The sequence below is a fragment of the Puma concolor genome, chromosome A3 (assembly GCF_028749965.1).
Source record: "Puma concolor isolate L17-30 chromosome A3, mPumCon1.1.hap2, whole genome shotgun sequence".
In the NCBI taxonomy this organism is placed as follows: domain Eukaryota; kingdom Metazoa; phylum Chordata; class Mammalia; order Carnivora; family Felidae; genus Puma; species Puma concolor.
The window spans coordinates 16,246,019-16,266,470 of NC_141669.1; the positions used below are offsets into that span (position 1 = coordinate 16,246,019).

At 53.1% G+C, this 20,452-nt stretch overlaps 1 protein-coding gene across 1 annotated transcript in view; it reads right to left on the reverse strand.

Moving 5' to 3' along the window:
* Positions 1-6,698, reverse strand: part of HS1BP3 (HCLS1 binding protein 3) — a 31,237-nt gene extending 24,539 nt beyond the window's left edge. Inside the window, exons 1-2 of the mRNA XM_086700092.1 lie at positions 6,574-6,698; positions 1,696-1,861 (exon numbers count right to left, since the gene is read on the reverse strand). Coding sequence (XP_086556218.1) covers positions 1,696-1,861; positions 6,574-6,605 — 198 coding nt within the window. The 5' untranslated portion in view covers positions 6,606-6,698. The remainder of the gene's footprint in view (positions 1-1,695; positions 1,862-6,573) is intronic.
* Positions 6,699-20,452: the final 13,754 nt, after the last annotated feature.

Consider the following 20,452-nt stretch of genomic DNA (forward strand, 5'->3'; position numbering starts at 1 on the left):
GGGGGCGTAAAGATGTCTCCACCATGGTCTCGCACATAAGGATGGCCCTCTGTGCAGGACTCAGACCTGCCGAGATGCTCCTCCAGGGCTCCCCGGATGTTGCTTCTCTCTTATGCCCAAAGACACGCACCTCAGATATTCTCTTCTGCTCCCAGCCCTGAAAACGTGTGTGTGTTCAGCTCCACGGTGGGTCAAGTCAGATGATCAGGAGTTGCAAAACCCCAGCACTCAGAGCCAAGCAGAACCAGATCCAGCACCCGAGATCAGACCTTGATTCTCCCTAAACGTCATCGATTTAAGTGGGCGCCTGGCTGGCTCAGTCGGTTAAGCGTCCGACTCTTGGTCTCGGCTCAGGTCATGATCTCACGGTTTGTGAGTTTGAGCTCCACAACGGGCTCTGCGTTGACAGTGCGGGGCCTGCTTGGGATTCTCTCTCCCTCCCTCTCTACCCCTTCCCTGTTCTTGCTCTCTCTCTCAAAATAAATAAACTTTTAAAAAAAGGTCAATTTAAGGAGCAAATGAAAGACATCGTGCTCTTTTCGATGCTTCCCATGTGTTAAATATCCTGTAAAGACCGTGCCATACATTTTTCTCTCTTAGAAGGTGATGTCTCTTCTAATAGGTCACCAGAGCTACGTAATTCATCGTTTTCCTTTCTGTCCTGGCTGCCAGGAGATTCAGAACTAAATATGCGCAAACCTGTAGCTGTTGATCCTGTCTGTACCACAGGACTCTGGCTCATTTTACCTTTAATTAAAAGCTCTCTCTTCCCTTAGCTCCTGCGACTCCACGATGCCCCCTTCTCTTCCCTTGGCCTCAGAGGCTCCTCCTTCTCTGTGACTGTCCCTGAGCTGCCTGTGTGTCTGGGGCTTCCTCCTAAACCCTTCCCTTTGCCCAGTCCCTCACTCCAGCCTCATGTGTCTGTGGGACACTTCAGACTCCACACATCCCCCTTAGACCCGCCCCTCCGCCGGTGCTCTACAGTTGGTGCAAACAGTCAGCCAGCAAATGATATGCATGTTACTTTGGAAATACTGTATTTTACAACTCTCTCCCTCCCTCTCCCACCAACTCCTGCTGGCCTGCCTCCAGCACTCCCCTGGGGCATCACTGGACTCGTGACTGGGCCCCCTGCCTCCTGCCCGGTTCCTTCCAATCCAACTCCACTCCCCACCAGATGGGCCAGTGAGTCACTCCCCTACTTCAAAGTCCTCCTTGGCTGCAAGACAAGTCAGGCTCCCTACACGCCCTCCGTGACCTGGATCCTGCCCGTCCTCACCCTCATCTTCTACTTCATCCAGGATGACACTGAACTGCGCACAGTTCCCCACACACAACACCCTGTGTCCAACCTCCGTGCCTTTGCTTACGCCCCGCCCTCTGCCTGGGATTCCCTTCTCCTGTATAGCTCTATGGGCTCGCTCCTCACCTCCAGAAATCCTCCAGAACATTTCCCAAGGGTGGGCCAGGTGCTGCTCCTCTGCACAGCTACAGCCCCGTGCGCTCCTGTCATGGCCTGCACCTGTCTCTTTACCAGTCTGTCTCCCCTCCGACCATAAGCACCTGAATCGCTCTTGTGCCCTTACCACCCAGCACGCTCTGGCCAGAGAAGCGCCCGCTCCCTGATGCTGCTCACACCTGTGCACCTGGCCCCCGGGCCCCCTCAGGAGCACCCTGGCAGAGCCCCCAGCTCACCAAGAACTGGACGACATCCTCGGGCCTGTGCTTAGCCGACTTGAACGCAGCCAGCCGGGTTACCACCAGGATCTGGTACTCCACGTGGCCTGACATCATCTTGCCCCGCACCTCCTGGTGCTGGGGCACGGTCAGGTCGAGGCCTGTGTGGACATTCTGAACTCGCCTGCCAAAGGGAAAGAAGGCAAAGGAAGCTCAGGTTCAAGTCAGCAGGCTTCTCGAGTGAAATGCAGACAAGACCTCGCGGTGGCCCTGCAGGCCTGGGGTACGAGGTTTCTCTGCTGGCTGTCCTCAGCGGTCACTGCCCCACCACACACCACATCTCACGGGGCCTGGCTGGTGAGCCCCAGGCCTGGGCCCTGCCCTTGGGCTGCTCCTGGACAAGGGGCTGTCCCAGCTGGAAAACGAGTGGGAGCGGAGGAGGTGTGGCTCGTGGAAAATCACCAGTGGGAAGGTGTGTTAACACACTCAGTTCATGTGCCCCTGAAGGATGGAGGGGATGCACGCGGGGGCAGTATTCCCACCAAGGAAAGTGCCTGGCTATCTGCACACAGTGCAAGAATGACTACTGCCAGGAACTTGGGCAAAGACACATCTCTTCAGCTACCTGGGGGGAGGTGGGGGCAACCTGGCTACTACAGAACCTGTCTAGCAGGGGGAGGTTGGAGAGGGCGCTGAGCGCAGGGCACAAGGCACTGAGAAGACCGCTGTACAAGGTTGCGAGAGGGTGCTTGGCCAAACATCTTGCAGAATCTGTAAACGCTACACAAACATACTGAATTGTATGGGGGGCCAACAAGTCACGAGACATTTTCTCTGAAGTGAGAAAAAACGGTAAGGATGTCCTCATCCTCTGTAAGGGTCTGATGCAGACCCATGCAGGCAAATACACATCATGCAAACACCTACGACAGGACCCCTCCTCATCAACGTTGAGACCTATTATGTGCTGGGCAGGACTTCCAGAACAAGAGCAAAGGGATGTTCTGAGGAGGGCGCTTCTGGGCTAACACTGCACCAGGGCAAGGCCCTCTCCCTCTCTGCCTAATGTCCCAAAGAGAGTCAAAGACACTCTCCCCCAGGACTCCTTCCACCTCCATGCTAGCACACGACACTGTCACCATGGTGATGCCGTCTGTCACCCACCAGAGAGGACAAGTGCGTATGAAGAGCATACATGCACTGACCACACACCCCTGCGCACACACATTTTCACGTGACACAAGGCACACAGTAATGAGCGCAAATCAATTAGGAAGGCCCAGGCGAGCCCAAACGTACCCCTGTGAGATGGAAAAACACACCTAGCATATCAGCCTTTCTCCTTTTGCCAGTAATCACACGAGCGCGCTTGGCCTGATGCTGAGTAGAGGCCGTGCTGCTCCCAGCTTTGAACATGGTGTCCACGGTGCTCCAGTTACTAGCGCGGGAGCGCAGAGCGGACTAAACATGAGCCTGGTGGCAGCCCGCACTGCTGCAGGCTCTGCAGGCTCTAAGGACCTTACCTAAGTCACTCCCGCTCTGGCAGCTCTACAAAGGGACACAACCATTTCCCCGAGAGGGAACCAGGCAGGGCACCATAAAGGGAGTCGGCTGCCCAGGTCTCAGCAGGTCAGAGGGGGAGCCAGGGTGTCCTCCCAGGCAGTTGCCCCAGAGCCCAGTGGAGGGCGGCAGGAATTGGGATCATTATGCTACAGAGCATAGGTGGGAGTGCAGAGGAGGGGGGCCTCTTGGCGGAGGAAAGAAGGCGTGAAGGAACCCTGGCCTCTCTGCTGAGAGGCACCTTCTATCGCCAGCGCCAGCGGGGCTCACTCTCTCTCTCTTAGTACCGCACACCTCCCAGCTCTTTGACACATCGGGACTTGTAGTCCACGGTCCCACTGCCTTCCACTGATGCTCCTGTTCCTGTCACACCTCCTCAGCTAGGAGGTCCTGGTGAACCACGGTTTCTGGCCTCCATTCCCCGGCCCCATCCCGAAGTCTCCAGTTCTCTGCCTCCTTTGTCCTGGTGCCCAGCAGCTGCACGGGACTGGGATAACACAAAGAGGTGCTGCCTGGTCCCACCTGAAATTCACCGCCACAACCTGCAAGCCACAGCCTAGGCCTGGCACCCCTCCCTTGGTCTAGACTTAGGCTTCTCAAAGTGTGGTCCCTGCCACATTGGTGTCACCTAGAAAATTAGGCCACTGAATCAGAAATCCCGGTGGGAGGGGGATACCAATAATCTTCGTGTTGACAACTCCTCCGGGTAACTCTGGTGCCCTGAGCCTGACTCACTCACTCTCCCACCCACCCACCCTAGACGGCAGGCAAACTTTTGCCATAAAGGGCCAGGTAGTAAACATTTTAGGCTTTGCAGGACATATGGTCTCTGTCACAACTACTCAACTCTGTCATGTGGCGTGACAGCAGCCAGACAATACACAAACTTTATTACAAAGGCAAGAGGTGGGCATGATTTGGCTCACGGGTACAGTCTGCCCACCTATGCTTTAGACCAAGCTTTTCAAACCGCAAGTGCATCTAAGTCGCCTGGGGAAGCTGCCAGTATGCACATCAGGTCTGGGGTGGGACCCGAGAGTCTGCATTTCCAGCCAGCTCCCAGGTGATGCTGATGCTTCTCAGCTGCTCCTGAGACCCGCTGAGCAGCAAGATATGGCGTCTAAGCCGCCTCTCTCAACAAACCCCCAGTAAACCCCCAGTACCTGTTCTCGCCTGACACCCCTGCTTCTTGGTCCACTGAGAAGGGCAGCAATCGCAGAAATCCCCAAGCCTCCCCCTCACAACTGGCCTGCGTCCCACTGGGGACAAACTGGCCGGCTCCTACCTGAGGCCATCACCTACTCAAGGCAGGCTCATGTAAGTCTTCCCCCTCCCCCTGCCTTCTCCTTCTCCCTCCCCCTCCTCCAGCTCTCTCTCCCCTGAGCACACTGTCCCCTTGCTCCCAAGCCCACAGTGCCTTACCGCCTCACCCAACACTCCCCCAGGCCCACTCCACTCCAGCCATGCTGGCCTGCTCGCTATGCCCAAGCACCCTCTGCCCCAGGACATTGGCTCTGCTGTCCTCTCTGCTTGGTACAGTCTTGCTCAAGATAGCATCATGGCTCTCTCCCTCACAGAGCTTGTCAGGATCTGCCCAACTGCCACTCTATCAGAACAACACTCCTGGACAAAACGGCACACCAATAAACCAGCACTCGCTCCTCCTCTTTTTCCCCTACCGTTTTATTTTCCTTCATACCATTTATCATCCCTGACACATCATCCATTTACCTCCTGTCCAGCTGTCCCCACTAAAGCTCCATGAGATGGGCTTCATTTGGGTGACTGTTGTACCCTAGAATCTGAACCAGTACTTGGCAAAGAGTAGCTATGCAATAAGTAGCTGGTGGGTGAATGCAGGTGCTAACCCTAGCGGTGGGGGGCTGTGCTGGAGAGCTGAGTTGGGGCCCAACCGTGAAGAGCCTGCCTGATGGCTGGTCTCAAGCCTTTGGAATTACCCTGTGGACAGCCCCTCGGGTTTGCCAGCACCTGCCACCAGGACGGAGTGAGCACTACCCGACTGGCCGTCATCACCAGCACGTGAGACCATGAGCAAGTCCCGTCCGGGCTGGGGCAGGGAGGGAAGCCACCTACCTACCCCCTTCCCAAGCACCCAGCACCAGAGTCACACTCCATCTGCGTGTGGCTGAGCGGGCGTCCGTTGCTGGCCCTACTCATACCTGCCAATCTCAAACCTCCTTTTTGCGGAAAATAAAGCAGGCTCAGGGACAGGTGACTTATGTAGGACCAGGTAAACCTCTGCTGCCAATGAAGACACAACCTGTCACTTCACTGCATCGTGCAGAGGACACCAAGCAGGTTCTGGCATCAGGGTTTGCTTACAGAATTACATTTTCTAGACCTCAAGCCACAGGGAAGTTCAGGTTACAGCGGGAAGAATAACAGCTGGGCTAGGCAGTACATTCATTTAGGCAATAAACTGTCGTCTTCGACCAAGATTTTGCGTAGGGGGAACAAGAGCGGTGTTATCAGTGAGTCAGTCACTGCGGAAGAGTAAAAGCGTGTGCACCCCAGGCTTTCCAGCATCCACCTTGCCCTGGGTCCTCCCGGTCTGGGTCAGGGTGGGCCCACACCGCACCTTCTAGCTCTGGGGCCTTTGCTGTCACTTGCTCTTCTCCCGAGCTACCTCGTGAGCAGTTGCCACCTCGTCTCTCCCCTCCACCTGGTTCACTCCTACTCTCCCTGCGGGACGGGACGCGCACTCCCGAGCAGTCTGGGTTCAGCCCTTGCGCCGTGTTCCTATGGCAACCTGCACCTACTCCCCACACCATCGCTCCCCGCCCGTCCGGGCTTGGTCCCGCTTCGCACCCCCCCCCCCCCCACACCCGCCGCAGGTCCGTGTTCATTCCGTCTCCCCTGCAGGGCCGGCCTTTTCTAATTCACCCGCATCCCCAGGGCCGCGCACCGGGCCCGGCACAGAGTGAGCACTGAAAGGAGGTATAAACTAGATTTTCAGGCGAAAAAGAAAATGAACGCACGTCGGCAGAGAAGGACAGAGGAGACCCCCTCTCTGCCCGCCTGCGGGACTAGCCAATCCCGGCCTTCCACTGGGTCTTGGGCCAGTTCGTCACCCTTTCAAGGGCCTCAGTTTTCCCCATCTGTAAAACGGGGATACTGAATGCGCCCACCGCTCCTGCAGGACGGTGGGGCGGTCCACCCCAGAGAACCTGCAGGGCCGCAGGGAAGGCCGGGCCGCGGGCCCACGGGGTCGGCCGCCTCCGCCTGCTCCTCCGACTGGGCGCATCGGGCTCGTTCGCGCGCACCCAGAGTCCACGCTGCCCGAGACGCGGCGCCGCGCACGGGGGTCTGGCTCACCTGGAGGTGACGAGCACCGCCGGGGACTGCATGACCGCGGCGGTTCCAGGCGGGGCGCACGGTCACGGGACCCGCTGGCGCCGGCGTCGCCGCGTCCCCGCCCCGCGCGCTCGGCCCGCCCCGGCTCCGGCCCCGGCCCCGGCCCGCCCCCTGGTGGCCACCAAACTTGGCCTGCGGCCGCCGAGAATTTCCAGCCTTTCTGGAACTTTGGGTACTGACTGAGCACTGACCGCGAGACACTTGGGTCCACCTGGGCTACGCCCCCTGTCCCCCCCGCCGTCCTCCCACGCCCCCCGCACCCCGTGCCCGAACCAGTATCCTGAGCCAACCCAGTGGCCAGAAGGCACGCAAGGAAAAACAGAGGAGGCCCGTCGGTAACCCCAAGGCACCGGTTTCACCCTTAGGAGTGCCCAGTGTCCCGGTTCAGAAGGTTAGGGTTAGGGTTAGGGTTACCCTAACCCTAACCCTAACCCTAACCCTAACCCTAACCTGGCTCCTCTGCCTTGGGGAGAGTGTTGGGAAACAACGCAACCAGTGGTCATGGCCCCGGGACCATGGCTCAGAGGGTCAAATGAGGTAACTTTACAACCCAGTGAACAAGATCAGTGAGACCCATTTGTGGGGCGTTATCTGAAGAAGCAGCAGCCACTCCGAGGCCTTCCAGGGCCTTCTCAACAAGAGCTTCTCAAAGCTCTTTCCTGTCCCCTGCTAAAGAGGTGTTGTTCTGACCTAGTCCCACTCCATGGAAGACTTGGTGAGACCCCTGCAAATAGGCTCTGGACTATCACACAGGGGGATGAGGCCCAGCCCAGCTCAGCACAGCAAGGATGAAGCAGGGGTGCCAAGGGTCTGCGTGAGGGTCAGGGATGGAAAATTACTGGAGGAGACAGCAAGGGTAGGGGGTTTCTTGCTAAACGGGGATTCTTGCAGAAGGCAGGCCAAGGCCTAAGACATCAAAGGTGGAGATGGAGAACTTGATCAGATATGGAGGTGATCAGATATCCCAGGTGGGGGCATTGTGTGTCAACTGACTTAACAGGATTCTTGCTAAGACTGGCCATCCATCCTCCAAACTGAAGGGGGAGAGTGGGGTCAAGGGCAAGGCTGATTGGAAAAGAATGATCTGAGGAGCCTAAAGTTTGGTCAAGGAGCCAGTCATTGTCACTCTAAAGTTTTCCCCTCGTAGAGCTGTTAAAACTCTCCCTCCCTTCTGTGTGCAGACCCCCCTCTCCAGGTACCCTCCCTTCCTAATGACACCCCCATCCCACAATGCTTCCCCCCTCTGGGAAGAGGAGAGGAGGCTTCTGTTTGACTGCATTTTCCCAAAGAACCAGCTTCCCTTCCCCACCCCCACCATCCAGTACTCCTATCAACAAGTTCTGTAGACACCTGTAAAGCTCTTAGGTCAGCGTGGGCAGATAGTGACATTAGTCAATGTGTTTTGTGCTGCTCTAATGGTGAGAAACGAAAAAAACAGGATTCTGCTTGGCTTCTGCCAGCAGTCAGAATCCATCACAAAACTACTCTGCTTTCTCTCATGGCCTTTTCATGCATTCATTCATTTACCCTTCCTCCCTCCCTTCCTTCCTTCCTTCCTTCCTTCCTTCCTTCCTTCCTTCCTTCCTTCCTTCCTTCCTTTTTCTTCCCTCCTTCCTCCCTCCCTCCCTTTCTCCCTCTCCCTTTTTCCTTCTTTCTCTCTTTTTCCTTCCTTCCCCTTCCTTCTTTCTTCTTCCCTCCTTCCTTCCTCCTTTTCTCCCCCTTCCTTCCTTCCTTCCTTCCTTCCTTCCTTCCTTCCTTCCTTCCTTCCTTCCTTTTTCTTCCTCCCTCCTTCCCTCTTTCTTTTCCTTTCTTTCTCTCTCTCTCTCCCTCCTTCCCTTTCTTTTCTTCTCTTCTCTTCTCTCTCTCTCTCTCTCTCTCTCTCTCTCTCCTGAGCTGGGCCTCCATTCTGGGCCCTGTGGAGGCTCAAGCTGCTCAGTGGACAGGATGCTCAGCCCTGCGGGGGGGCAGGGTGCAGCCCCTGATGTTGGGGTCATGGATAGGAAGCTGCTGAAGCCGCCTGGGGCTGAGCCTGCATTAAGCCTGTGGAGAAGACAGCCCAGGAGGATCTCGGGTAGCACTTATTTCCCAAGCACAGGTGGGGGTTGTGCCCCCCCCCCCCCCCCCCGCCGTTGTCGCTGCAGCTGGCAGCTTGCCAGTCACCAATGCCTTGCAGCGAGTGAAACTCAGCCCTGGCCCAGGGTTCCTAAATGCACACCACCAGGGACGTGGCGCTAGTGGTGCCTGCCAAGAATATGACTGGTCCCCCACGATAGAGCGACCCCGTCCCTGAGAGCAGTCCCATTTTCTGTCTCTGTGGGTCCTGCTCACCCCTATGTAGCTCCAGTGGATAATTGTATACAATGCACGGAATGTGGGATCTAAATCTGATATTTTCTGCTTCCTGCCCGACTCAAGGAGCCCCCTCCATGGCTGAAGCTGCAGTAATGCAAACCACATTGCAGAGGATCTTATAATTTCCCTTTGCACTGCCCTGGGGGAATGCTCCAGGCGTCAGTCTCCCCTCCCCGCCTTTCCCCAACCCCAGGGCCCCAGGGGCAGTGCAGTTCACAGCTCACAGGGAGTCAGATCTGAGCTCTGGCCACACCATGCACGGACCTTGTTCCCGGTGGGGCAGGTCCTCTGGGAGTCTGACTTGTCTCTGTCCTCTGGGGATCTGACTTGGCTCTGTCCTCTAAAGCAATGCTATAGCACTCTAGGGGTCTAGGCGTCCCAAGTGGAGCAAGGCTACCACTGCCCTGGTTATTCAGCAAGCACTCCCAGGCACAGCTCTGGGCCTGTGACCCTGCCAGGATGCAAGAGACACAGGCTTCCTTGGTGGGACTCACACATCACTCAGGAACACTCGGAAAGGTCAACATGATGCAGGCCCAAGATACACAGGGAAGGGCACATAACTAACTCAGCCTGGCGTTGGAGCAGACAAGAAATTCTTCCAAGAGGAGGCCATGACAGACCTGGGTCATGAAAATGTTATCTCTGAAGCCTTGGGTTTTCTCATTGGTGAAATGCGAGTAATGGCCTTTAATTCAAAGTACTGCTGGGAATGACTTAAGGTTAAATATGACAGGAATGAGAGGAAGTGTATGGGAAGCACTGTAGATTAGCTACCCAAAGCCATTCACAACCCCTTCCTCTTTAAATTTTACTGCCATGGAGCCTGGAAAGGTAAAACACTCATGGCTCCAGCCTCCCCTGCAGTTAGAAGGACGCGTGTGACAATTCTGGCCATGTATACAGAAGTCCCTGTGGACAGTTTACCTCTCTAGGAGAAAACTCTTTGTTTCTTCCCTGTCTTCTGCCTGGAAAGGGTATGTAATGCTGGAGAGGCAGCAGCCATCTTGTGACTATGAGGCACAAGCTTGAATTTGGGGCCTACACATTAAGGATGGAGGAGGCTGGGGACCTGATGGCTTATGAACTCTCATACAAGCCCCAGACTCTTTCTTGAGATTTATTAAGACTTTTCTTTGCATGACGCTTAGACCAGTCTAAGTGAGGTTTTCTGCAATGGGTTCCTCGTTGGTATGGTTGTAAAGTACTTACATAAGGCCTGAAATAAAAACTGCTCAATATGGGAGGGATGGTAGGGATGCTTGAAGAGGAGGAGGAAGAGAAGACATAAAGTGTGTCCTAGACAGGGGGTGCAAAGCCAGGGTGCCTCCAGAGAGCACAGTGTGCTCAGGGCTGGTGAGGAGAGCATTCAGAGGGGTGGCGAGAAGAGGTTTGGGGGGCCTTGTGCCATGCCGAAGAGTTGACATTTATCCCAGAGAAGTGAGTGGACGCCCAGGATGAACAAAGGAAGAGTATTTCAGGATGGGGACTGGGGTGTTGATGCACAGTGCCTTTCTAGGAAGTGAGGCCAGAGTCAGGGTGGGCAGACGGGATGGGCCGAGAAGGTAGGATGGTGGGTGTGGCACCCTGCTCCAGAAACTTGATTCTGAAACAGAGGAGGCAAGCAGGTGACTTCCTAGAACGGTTACACAGATGTCATTCGTCTTTGCAGAAAAGGTACAGAAAACATGGCTAGCACAAATAGAAAATAAAATCAAATTCATTTATTCTATACCAGGCATAACAACCATTGCCCTCTTGGCGTTTTGTTCTCTATCTACGTACACCTTTTAGACAACACAAAACCATGCTGGACAACACAAAAACATGCTGTTTTGTAACTTGCTTTTTCATTTACCACACTGTGAATATCCTTCCATGTTAAATTACCTCCCAAGCCATCGTTTGAAATCCTTACTTAGGAAGATGCCATGTGCCGATGTAGTGTCGCTGACTTGCCCAGTCCTTAAGCTATGGCTATGTAATGGGAAGGTGCTGGGGGTCCACGTGGGAGATGGGGGGCTGGGATCTCTTGAATGCTAGTTAGCAGTTTCAGCCAGATACACCAGGAGGCAGCTTGGGAGATAAGAGTTAGTGTGTCAGAAAACACTTTGGTGAGTCTCTGTGTACTTTCTTGAATAAGGCAGGGTCTCAGGATATTGGGAGAAGAGCAGTTAGACCAAGAGCTTCATCTTTTCGAGTCAAAGAGTGATCGACATTTGGGAGTTGTCTGCTGGCAACTTCTGAGCTCGGGGAGAGATGGGTGGGCGTCCAGCCAGGTGGGGAAGGTCCCTGTGGTGTGATGGCACTCAGCGGCAGCCTTGAGCCTGTTCTGTTGTGAGGCTCCTCCTGGGGTGTCTGGATGGTAAAGTAAAGGGACTTCCGAAGTCTGGAGAACTCGGGTGCACCCACACGGACACAAACCTCTCAGCGCCTTTGGTAATTGCCACCAGACGTTCCTCAGGGGGATGATTGCTCCTCCCAAAGCCACGCCAGCCCTGGATTCATTTTCTTTCTTTTTTTTTCTTAATTTTTTTTTTAACGTTTATTTATTTTTGAGACAGAGAGAGACAGAGCATGAACGGGGGAGGGTCAGAGAGAGGGAGACACAGAATCTGAAACAGGCTCTAGGCTCTGAGCTGTCAGCACAGAGCCCGACGCGAGGCTCGAACTCACGGACCGCGAGATCGTGACCTGAGCCGAAGTCGTTCGCTCAACTGACTGAGCCACCAGTGAGATTTCTTGTTTTAGAAGTGCATTTATTTGATTCCTAGTGAGGTTAAACATGTTTCCACCAGTTTGTTGGTTTCAGAATGTTTCATCCTAATGCTCCTGTTTATTTCCTCTGTGTGTGTTAAAAATTTGGCTTTTGGGGGCACCTAGGTGGCTCAGTCAGTTAAGCATCCCCACCCTTTATTTCGGCTCAGGTCATGATCTCGGGGTTGTGGGATCGAGCCCCATGCCAGGCTCTGCACTGACAGTGTGGAGCCTGCTTGGAATTCTCTCTCCCTCTCTCTGTCCCTCCCTTGCTCGCACACACACACTCTCTCAAAATAGATAAACAGTTTTTAAAAATTGGGTTGTTTGTCTTTTTCTTACTGATATGTAAGAATGCATTATAAAAGATACTAACCTTTTCTGATATGTATTCTCCCTATTTGTCTTTAACTTATTTTTCCCCCTAAGTTTTAATTTTGAAAAAGCTTCAAACTCACAGAAAAAGGGAAGGGTTCATGCCACATCTGCTCACCCTTCACCTAGACTCACGGTGAGTTTCTGAGATGGAACTAGATCACCTGGGGAGGAAGCAGGGCTGGGCAGAGGGGGCTGAGCCCCACAGTCACAGCAGGGGCTCAGCCTGTGGCCGGGAGGAACTCTGATAACACCCCACCCCCACCCCAAGTCCTCCTGAATTGAGATGAGGAGGCAGGACTGAATACCCCCATTGACTAGGCCAGTCTTTGGTTGTGAGCCACCCCAGGAGGGGTCTGACCTTGGTGAGGCAGCGTCCTTCAGTTACCCTGAGTCCCAGGGAGACTCAGTAAGCATTCCCAGCAGGGAGAGGGTAAGCACTTAAGCCCTGCAGAGGGGAGTGGGGCAGCTGAGGAGCTGTACAGGTGTTAACACCGCCATCTGCTTTATCCTTTCTCTCTCCTGTGATTTTCCTGAATGGTTGTAGACGCCATGACACTTCACTCTAAATACTTTGGCTCATCCTTTCTTAGAAGGACAGCGTTCTCCTTCATAACCACAATACGATGGTCATACCCAGGAAATGTGACCTAATTACTGTTACCTAACATACAATCATATTCCAGTGTGCCCAGTTTTTATTTACAACTGCTCCCTCCTCCCAATCAAGAATTGAATCGAGGATCATGCATTGTATTTAACATGGTATTTAATGTCATGTGCATTTAGGCTCCATTCTAGGGTTCTCAGGCTTCTCCATCTCCCGGGATGCTGTCATCTTTGAGGGGTCCACAGCAATCATGCAGGCTACTCCTCAGCTGGTGTTTGTCTCATGATTTCTCATGGTTTGATTCAGGTCACTGTTTGGCACGTAATCACATCAGGGAGCATGTGATGCCAGTGTCTCCCATGATTGGTGACATTGAGTTGGATCATTTTCTTTTCTTTAAGTTTATTTATTTATTTGGGGGGAGGGGAGGAAGGACAGAGAGAGAGAGAGAAAGAGAGGGAGAGAATCCCAAGCAGGCTCTGCACTGTCAGTGTAGAGCCTGACAAGGGGCTCGATCTCACGAACGTGAGATCATGACCTGAACCAGAAATCAAGAGTTGGACGCTAAACGGACTTAGCCACCCAGGTGCCCTTGAGTTGCATCATTTTCTTAAGGTCAGTTCTGCTTTTTGAATTTTTTGCATGCAGGTTTTAAGATTTTTATGTAGTTCCAACCCTGGACATTCCTGTTGGTGTTTTTTTTTGTTTGTTTGTTTGTTTTTTGTTTTTTTTTTTTACAATGAAATTATACTTTGATAAGAGTTCCTTACCCCAGACTATGTAAGTATTCACAGCTTTTCTCCAAATATATTTTCTACAATCGATTCTTTGATTCACTAGGAATTCATTTTGGTTTATGTCTTGAGATAAGGGTCATATTCTACCCCTCAAAATACTTAGCCAAGTATCTCATTGGTAGGTTTTATTGAACAATTTGTCCTTTCTCACTGGAATTGTCACCATTTTATATGCTAACTACTCACAAGCATTGTTATCTGGACTCCCTATTCTGTTGTCTTGATCTGTCAATGCAACCTTGAGTGGTAAACGGGAATTGCTTTAACGTGGATATCTAATAATGAAGCTCGCCGAGGCAGATTTACTGTTTGACGATGTAAAAAATGTGCATCTGATTTTAGATGGAGGAGAAAGAAGTGAGAGGGATCCCTGAGGAGGGCAGAGGGCTGGGCTACAGAGCATGGGTGGAAGCACAGTGACAGACACACAGCTTTGGTGTGGACGCTCCTTCCTCTTCCTCTGTTCAGTCCCCCTGGCCTTTCAGAGTCATATATTGAGGGCATCTTTCCATGCCCCACACCAAAATCTAACTCTTTTTTTTTTTAATTTATTTTGAGAGAGAGGGAGAGAGAGACAGCGTGAGCAGGGGAGGGGCAGAGAGAGACGAAGAGAGAGAATCATAAGCAGGATCTGAGCTGTTAGCATAGAGCCCAATGTGGAGCTTGAACTCATGAACCGTGAGATCATGACCTGAGCCGAAATCAAGAGCCAGATGCTTAACTGTCTGAGCCATTCAGGTGCTCCTTAACTCATTCTCATAATAGAGGAAGAGCAATCCATGTGGGGGTGTATCATAATTTATTTTATTATGGCCCTGTTAAAAGCCATTTTGGTAATATCTAGTTTCCACAACTTCCTCAATTTTAAAAATCCTTGTATACTCATCTTTGCCTGTGTGAGTAGATGCATAACAATTAAATTCCTACAAGTAAAAATGCTGAGTCAAAGGATTTCCTTCTTTAAAATGTTGGTGCTGTCATGGGGTGCCTGGGTGGCTCAGTCGGTGAAGTGTCCCATTTCAGTTCAGGTCATGATCTCGCAGTTCACGAGTTCTAGCCCCATGTCGGGCTCTGTGCTGACAGCTCAGAGCCTGGAGTTTACTTCAGATTCTGTGTCTCTCTCTCTCTCTGTCCCTCCCCCACTCGCACTCTGTCTCTCTCTCAAAAATAAATAAACATTAAAAAAAAAAAAAAAAGTTGGTGTTGTCACATTGCTCTTGGAAAATCTATGAACTTACATTCCTGCCAAGGGTATACAGAATGCCCACTTGTCCACTGCTCACCAATAATGGGTTTTATCTTCTGTGGTTTTACTAACCTGAGAGGTAAAGAAAAATGGCATCTCAGTGTTCTTTTGATTTGCAGTGATTTGCTGGTGGCTTTGGGATTTTGATTCTGTCACCCAATGTTTCCCTAACTCTCGCAGATTTGTGTCCCCACATATCACGATAAGCATTTTGATTAGAGTCCTCCAACTTTTTGTCCAACCCAGGAAGGAAGTCAGGGAGAAAGAACCGAGCTAGGGTGCTGCCCTAAATTAAGGTGTTATTTAGAGGTGGACCAGCTACCTAGAAAAGTGGGGAGCGCATGGGGTGGCCATGGCCTAGGGCCAAATTTTATAGGCAGCTTCCTCCTGGGCGGCACAGCCTCAGAGACTGTCTCTTGCAGACAAATCTCACAGATGCCTTCGCCACACGGGCCAGAAGACCTGAGAGAGACCACCCAACATTTGACACTGGGTCCCCAGGTTAGCCACATGATGCTTACCTACTGGACACTCTGCTGTGGAAACCATGCACATTTTGGTCCCAATGTCCTCATCCTCGGGGGCAGCTGCGAGGTCTCACTTCTGGGATTGGGGGACACAACTGGTTCCCCCAATTCTGCTCCTGGCCCATGCCCAGCCCACATCTGCCCAGACGAAGACAGTATGGTCCCCTATTCATCGTGTGCCTAGAACAGAAACCCTGGACTCCTATTTGACCAAGATTAAAGGACGGGGCGTTACAAATCATTGAACATTCTAAGAGCACCTGTTTTTTATTCCAAAAGGAGTTTTGTGTTTTTAATCTTATTTTTCTACAAAGGTCTCCAAGAAAATCTCCAGAACATTCAGACTACTGATATTCACAAGATGGCAAGCTGATAGAAGGGAAATGCCTCCAAGACAGAGGCCATACAGGGGATACTGGATGCACAGGTTAGAGCAACTAGCCTCCCAAAGGTTAAACCAAGACTTGCCCAGAAAACAATAAAAGCCACCACCAGTGAGCCAGGCACTGTGATGACTTTACCTACTTTATTTCCTTTACACTTTGGCACACCCTGACAGGTAGGATCCCATCTCCATTTAAAGATGATGGGGCGCCTGGGTGGCTCAGTCAGTTAAGTGGCCAACTTCGGCTCAAGTCATGATCTCGCGGTCCGTGAGTTCAAGCCCCGCGTCGGGCTCTGTGCTGACAGCTCAGAGCCTGGAGCCTGTTTCAGATTCTGTGTCTCCCTCTCTCTGACCCTCCCCCGTTCATGCTCTCTCTCTCTCTGTCTCAAAAATAAATAAATGTTAAAAAAAAAATTAAAAAAAAAATAAAGATGAGGAGGTGGGGGATGGCAGGCTACTTAATTTAACCAAGGTCACAAGGCTAGTGCACTACGAAGTGCACTTCCTGGTTTGGAAGCCAGGTCTTTATCATGACCCCATAATGTAGTCTCTTTCCTGGCCTCAGTGGAGGCCTGTGGCCCTTGTCCCCTCATCTCCCAGGATACCTTACAGCTTCAGGTGACCTGGTTCAACTGCAGGGGTCCTGGTGCAGGGGCTCCTCAGTCTTCCCCCAGACTGGCCGGGCAGGCCTGGGTTTTGTAGATCGGAATGGGCCAGAGTGCTGCCATACTGTGATGCTGTTATAACCAGTGACCAGCAGATGGCAGTGTCCACCAGCCCTTCACCATTTGTTCCTAAGGGAAGGAAGGGCTCTGAGATGTCCCCTGTGGAACTTCCAGGAAAGAGGCCACCCACTCCCTTCTTCTCTGTCCCCTCCCCCCACCTAGCAGACCCGGCCCAGGGGCCAGCTGGAGCAGGTGGCCCCCGGGCCAGGCTGCAGCCAACCTGCTGTGGATGCCTGAGCTGTTGCCAGGTAACGGGGAGAGGCAGCCCTGGGTTGAGCATGGGAAATTCCTGGGAGCCTGAGGAAGCCCAGCCCCGGGCATCAGAGGGCTGAGCCAGAGCTCTGCTGGAATCTTCCCACACCTGCAGCCCAGGCAGCCCCATCCCAGCTCTTTCTGGGGGAGAGGACTGAAGTACATCTCCAACTGAGGGGAGACTGGCTGCACCAGAGGCAGTAGTAGGCGGCTCCCTCTGTGGGTCGATGTCACACCCTCCCAGAGAGACCTTCCCAGAGAGATCTTCTCCAGGGGCAGAGCCCAGGCTCACCCAGGGCCCTGCCCCCTCACCACCAACCCTCTCTCCAGCTCTGAGTCACAAAGAGCAGAGGCCTGGCGGGTCCAGACTGAGGGAGGCTCCCGTCTGGGTCTCTGGCAGTGGGGCCCACCCTCACCTGCTCTCCACCTCTCACAGCTGGACCCACCGTGGCCATTTGATTGTCGAGCTCACCGTGCACTTGGCAGGATGGGCTGAGGGACACGCAGCCCAAGGTTAGGGGCTGGAGTTGGATTCTGGTCTTTAGACTCTCAGGAGCATCAACCAATCATAGCCAGGGGGCATCTAGCTTATTTTCCAATATAATGCTTGGCTGCCCTGGACAGGCGGAGGCTGAGCCCCCATCTGCCTCACCTACAGGGTGCCTCAGGCACAGCTGGGGTGACACCTGCTGAGCTGCATGGATAGCAAAGGCACAGGATCACAGAAGGGACCCACCATCCCAGATGGCTCGATGCTAGTCACTTCCTTCCCCCAGAGACTTGGCTTCCTTGTGGACAACAGAACCGTGGAGCAGGCCATCTTTAAGGGACTGGTCATCACACATGGAGGCCCAGTGTCTGGTGTGGCAGGAGTCACTTGTTCAAGACTGAGCAAGCTGCAGGTGGGGCTGGTGCAATTTCTGGTCCCTGAAGGTCACCACAAGGTGGCTCTAGCTGGCAGAATCCAGGACAATGACTGACCCTTGAACAACAAGGGGTTGAACTGCGTGGGTCCACTTATACATGGATTCATTTTGATAAATACAGGACGGTACTGTAAATGTGTTTTCCTTACAATTTTCTTAACTTTTTTTTGTAGTTTATTGTTAGAATATAGTTTATAATACATGTAACATACAAAATGTGTGTTAATCAATGGTTTATGTTATCAGCAAGGCTTCTGGTCCACAGTATACTATTAGTAGTTACATTTTGGGGGAGTTGAGCTACATTCAGATTTTTGACCGCGCAGGAGGTGGGGGGTGGGTGCCTAACCTCTGCCTTGTTCAAGGGTCAAATGTAACTTCCTAAGTGGCAACATAACCCAGGGTGCCAGGCTCATGCTCCAGATGACATGTAAAGGTGCCTTTGGGAGACGCCGTGGCTCTTGCAGGTGCAGTATGAAGAACTTCCTCACGTTCAGAGCTATCAGGAGGCTATGTGGGGTATGAGGCTCCCCATCTCTACAGGCACACAAGCACAGCCGGGTAGCAGTTTGTCATGATTCAGGCATGCGGTGCCAAGCTGGCCCAAATAACCCAAAATGTTCCTTTGGATCCTAGGGTTCTGTGACCTGGTCAAATTCCGGGTGCTCTGAGCGAGTGGACAGCTTCTGCAGCGAAGGGATGAGCAGCAAAGTACTCTCCGAGGGAAGGGTCTGGAGGTCAGAATGTGGGGACCATTCCTCTCCACCTCAGTCATTAACACCCAGCCCACAACCAGGCTGCTTTTACCCTCCCCACCCCCCGCCCTTGGAGCCAGTCTCACTCCCTGTCTCTGAGGTGGTAACCACTGGAGTCTGGAGTGCTGGGGAGTTGGGAGGTGGTCATCAGACTGATGAACAGTGAAAGCTGGAAGTGCCTGGTTTTCTGAACTTCCTGCACTGGTGTCGGGGCCTCATCAACAGCTTCCCAGGGACGTCCGGGGCAACACAGAAGGCAGAGGAAACTCCCTTCTAAAGCAGCGCAAAGAACACACCTTCCAGTTCTCTTGCCTGGTCCGCCTACCAGAGGCTCCCTGCATCCCCCAAGAGGAAGCCCCAAGTGAGCCTGGGCCAGCCTGGCATCGCGGGTCCAAGGGCCGCCTACTCACCAGAGGCCTCAGCTTCATGGAGTCAGGGGTGGAGGACCAAAAACTCCCGGTCTCACGTCTCCCCATCCTCAGGGAGGGCGCCACCTTCACTCCAGACAGGTACTGATTCATGGGCCCCAGTGCATCCAGAGACATGGATCAAGTCAAGCCCTGGGTGTGGGCCTGACTCGTGAAGCCATCAGGTCACATCATGGAAACTTAGCAGTTGGACCACGTGCTCCTGGTAGCCCATCCTACTCTGAGCTCTGTGGCTTCAGGAGCCACAGGCAGGCAGGCAGGCCCTGCTGCTGGTGATGACAGAATGTGCTCAAAGGCAGACGTTGTGAGCTCGTAGCTGGCAGCAGGGGCGGGGAGGAGTCCCCAGGCGGATGCTTTCATGGTCTTCACCTAGACCTGACCCGAGAGTTCATTCTCTGCCAAGAATTTTCCGGAGAGCTAGAGAGGAAAGGCAGGACATTCTGCCTCTTCACTGGGGTTGGGAGGTGTTACAAACCAAGCCTTTCACATTCCTACTTCCCCTGTGGGCAGCCACGGGATGGGCAAAAACAGCTGGTGACTCCAGGCTCTGTCACTTACCAAGTGACCCTGCGCAAGGTGTGCAATTTCTTTGTAACTCAACTTTCTTTGTCTATAAAATGGGAGTAATGATACCTACCTCACGGGACACAGCAGTGGTGGGAATGAAGTAACAGGAGGTGTGTTAAGCAGTTGGCCTGATGCCCAGCGTTCAGAGAACAAATGGTTACTGTCACTATTTCAGGGGAAGGAGAGGGAGCCAGACATCCAGACATGGCTCAAGCATCCCTGTGCCTCCCTCCTCTCTGGGCTCAGCTCTGGTGAGTCCTCTGCTGATCGAACCCCACTCCACCCCTCCGGCCCTGGCTTCCCATGTGCCTGTCCTGTGCGTTGCTAAAGCCACAACACATAGAAGACTACTGGCAGTAAGTATTTACTGGAAAGAAGGAATGAATTGGGGGATGGATGAATGATGAACGAATGAATGATTAGCTCACTTTACAGACAAGAAGCACAGGTGGGAGTGGTTAAGTCCTGGCTCAAGCACAAACAGCTGGTGGGCAGTCTTTTCCAGAGTGTTCCAGTGCCTGTGAGCCACTTCTCTTCGAGCCATCATCACCCTTGGGCCCCACAGCACACCGGGGGCAGGGTGGGTGGGGGGCAAGGCTACTGAGTCTCATCTGTGCCAGCCTGTTATCCTGGCCACACACAAACTCCCTGAGGTAAGAATCCTCCCATTTTACAGATGAGGAAATTTGGCCTCAAAGAAGCTAAGGGGCAGCAAGAATTCAGGAACACGAATTCCTAAACCCCAAGGCAGCCGCAGGACAGAAGAATCATATAATCAACACGTGTTCGTTCAGTAGGGGCTCTGCCAAGTCTCTGCCAGCACCTTCCCATTCTGTCCTTGCTCTTAAGAGGTCAAAGCCAGGACTAGAACTTGCACTACTGACCCTGGCCCTGGGTTCCCAGGGTGTTTGTACAAATCATAATCAAAGATTGCTCGCATGTAGCTCTAGGGGGAAAGGAGCTAGAAAGACATCAGGGACCCAGCACTGGCAAGGACCGAGGGGCCCCCCTAGCTGGGCTGCCAAGGGGCTGGAGAGGCTGCTCCTCTCCAGGGGGAGGCACTGCCAGACAACCTGCGTGGGTTCCTGCAGGGCCACTTTGTACCAGCACCGCCCAGAGAGGGAGACCTGTGGCCAAG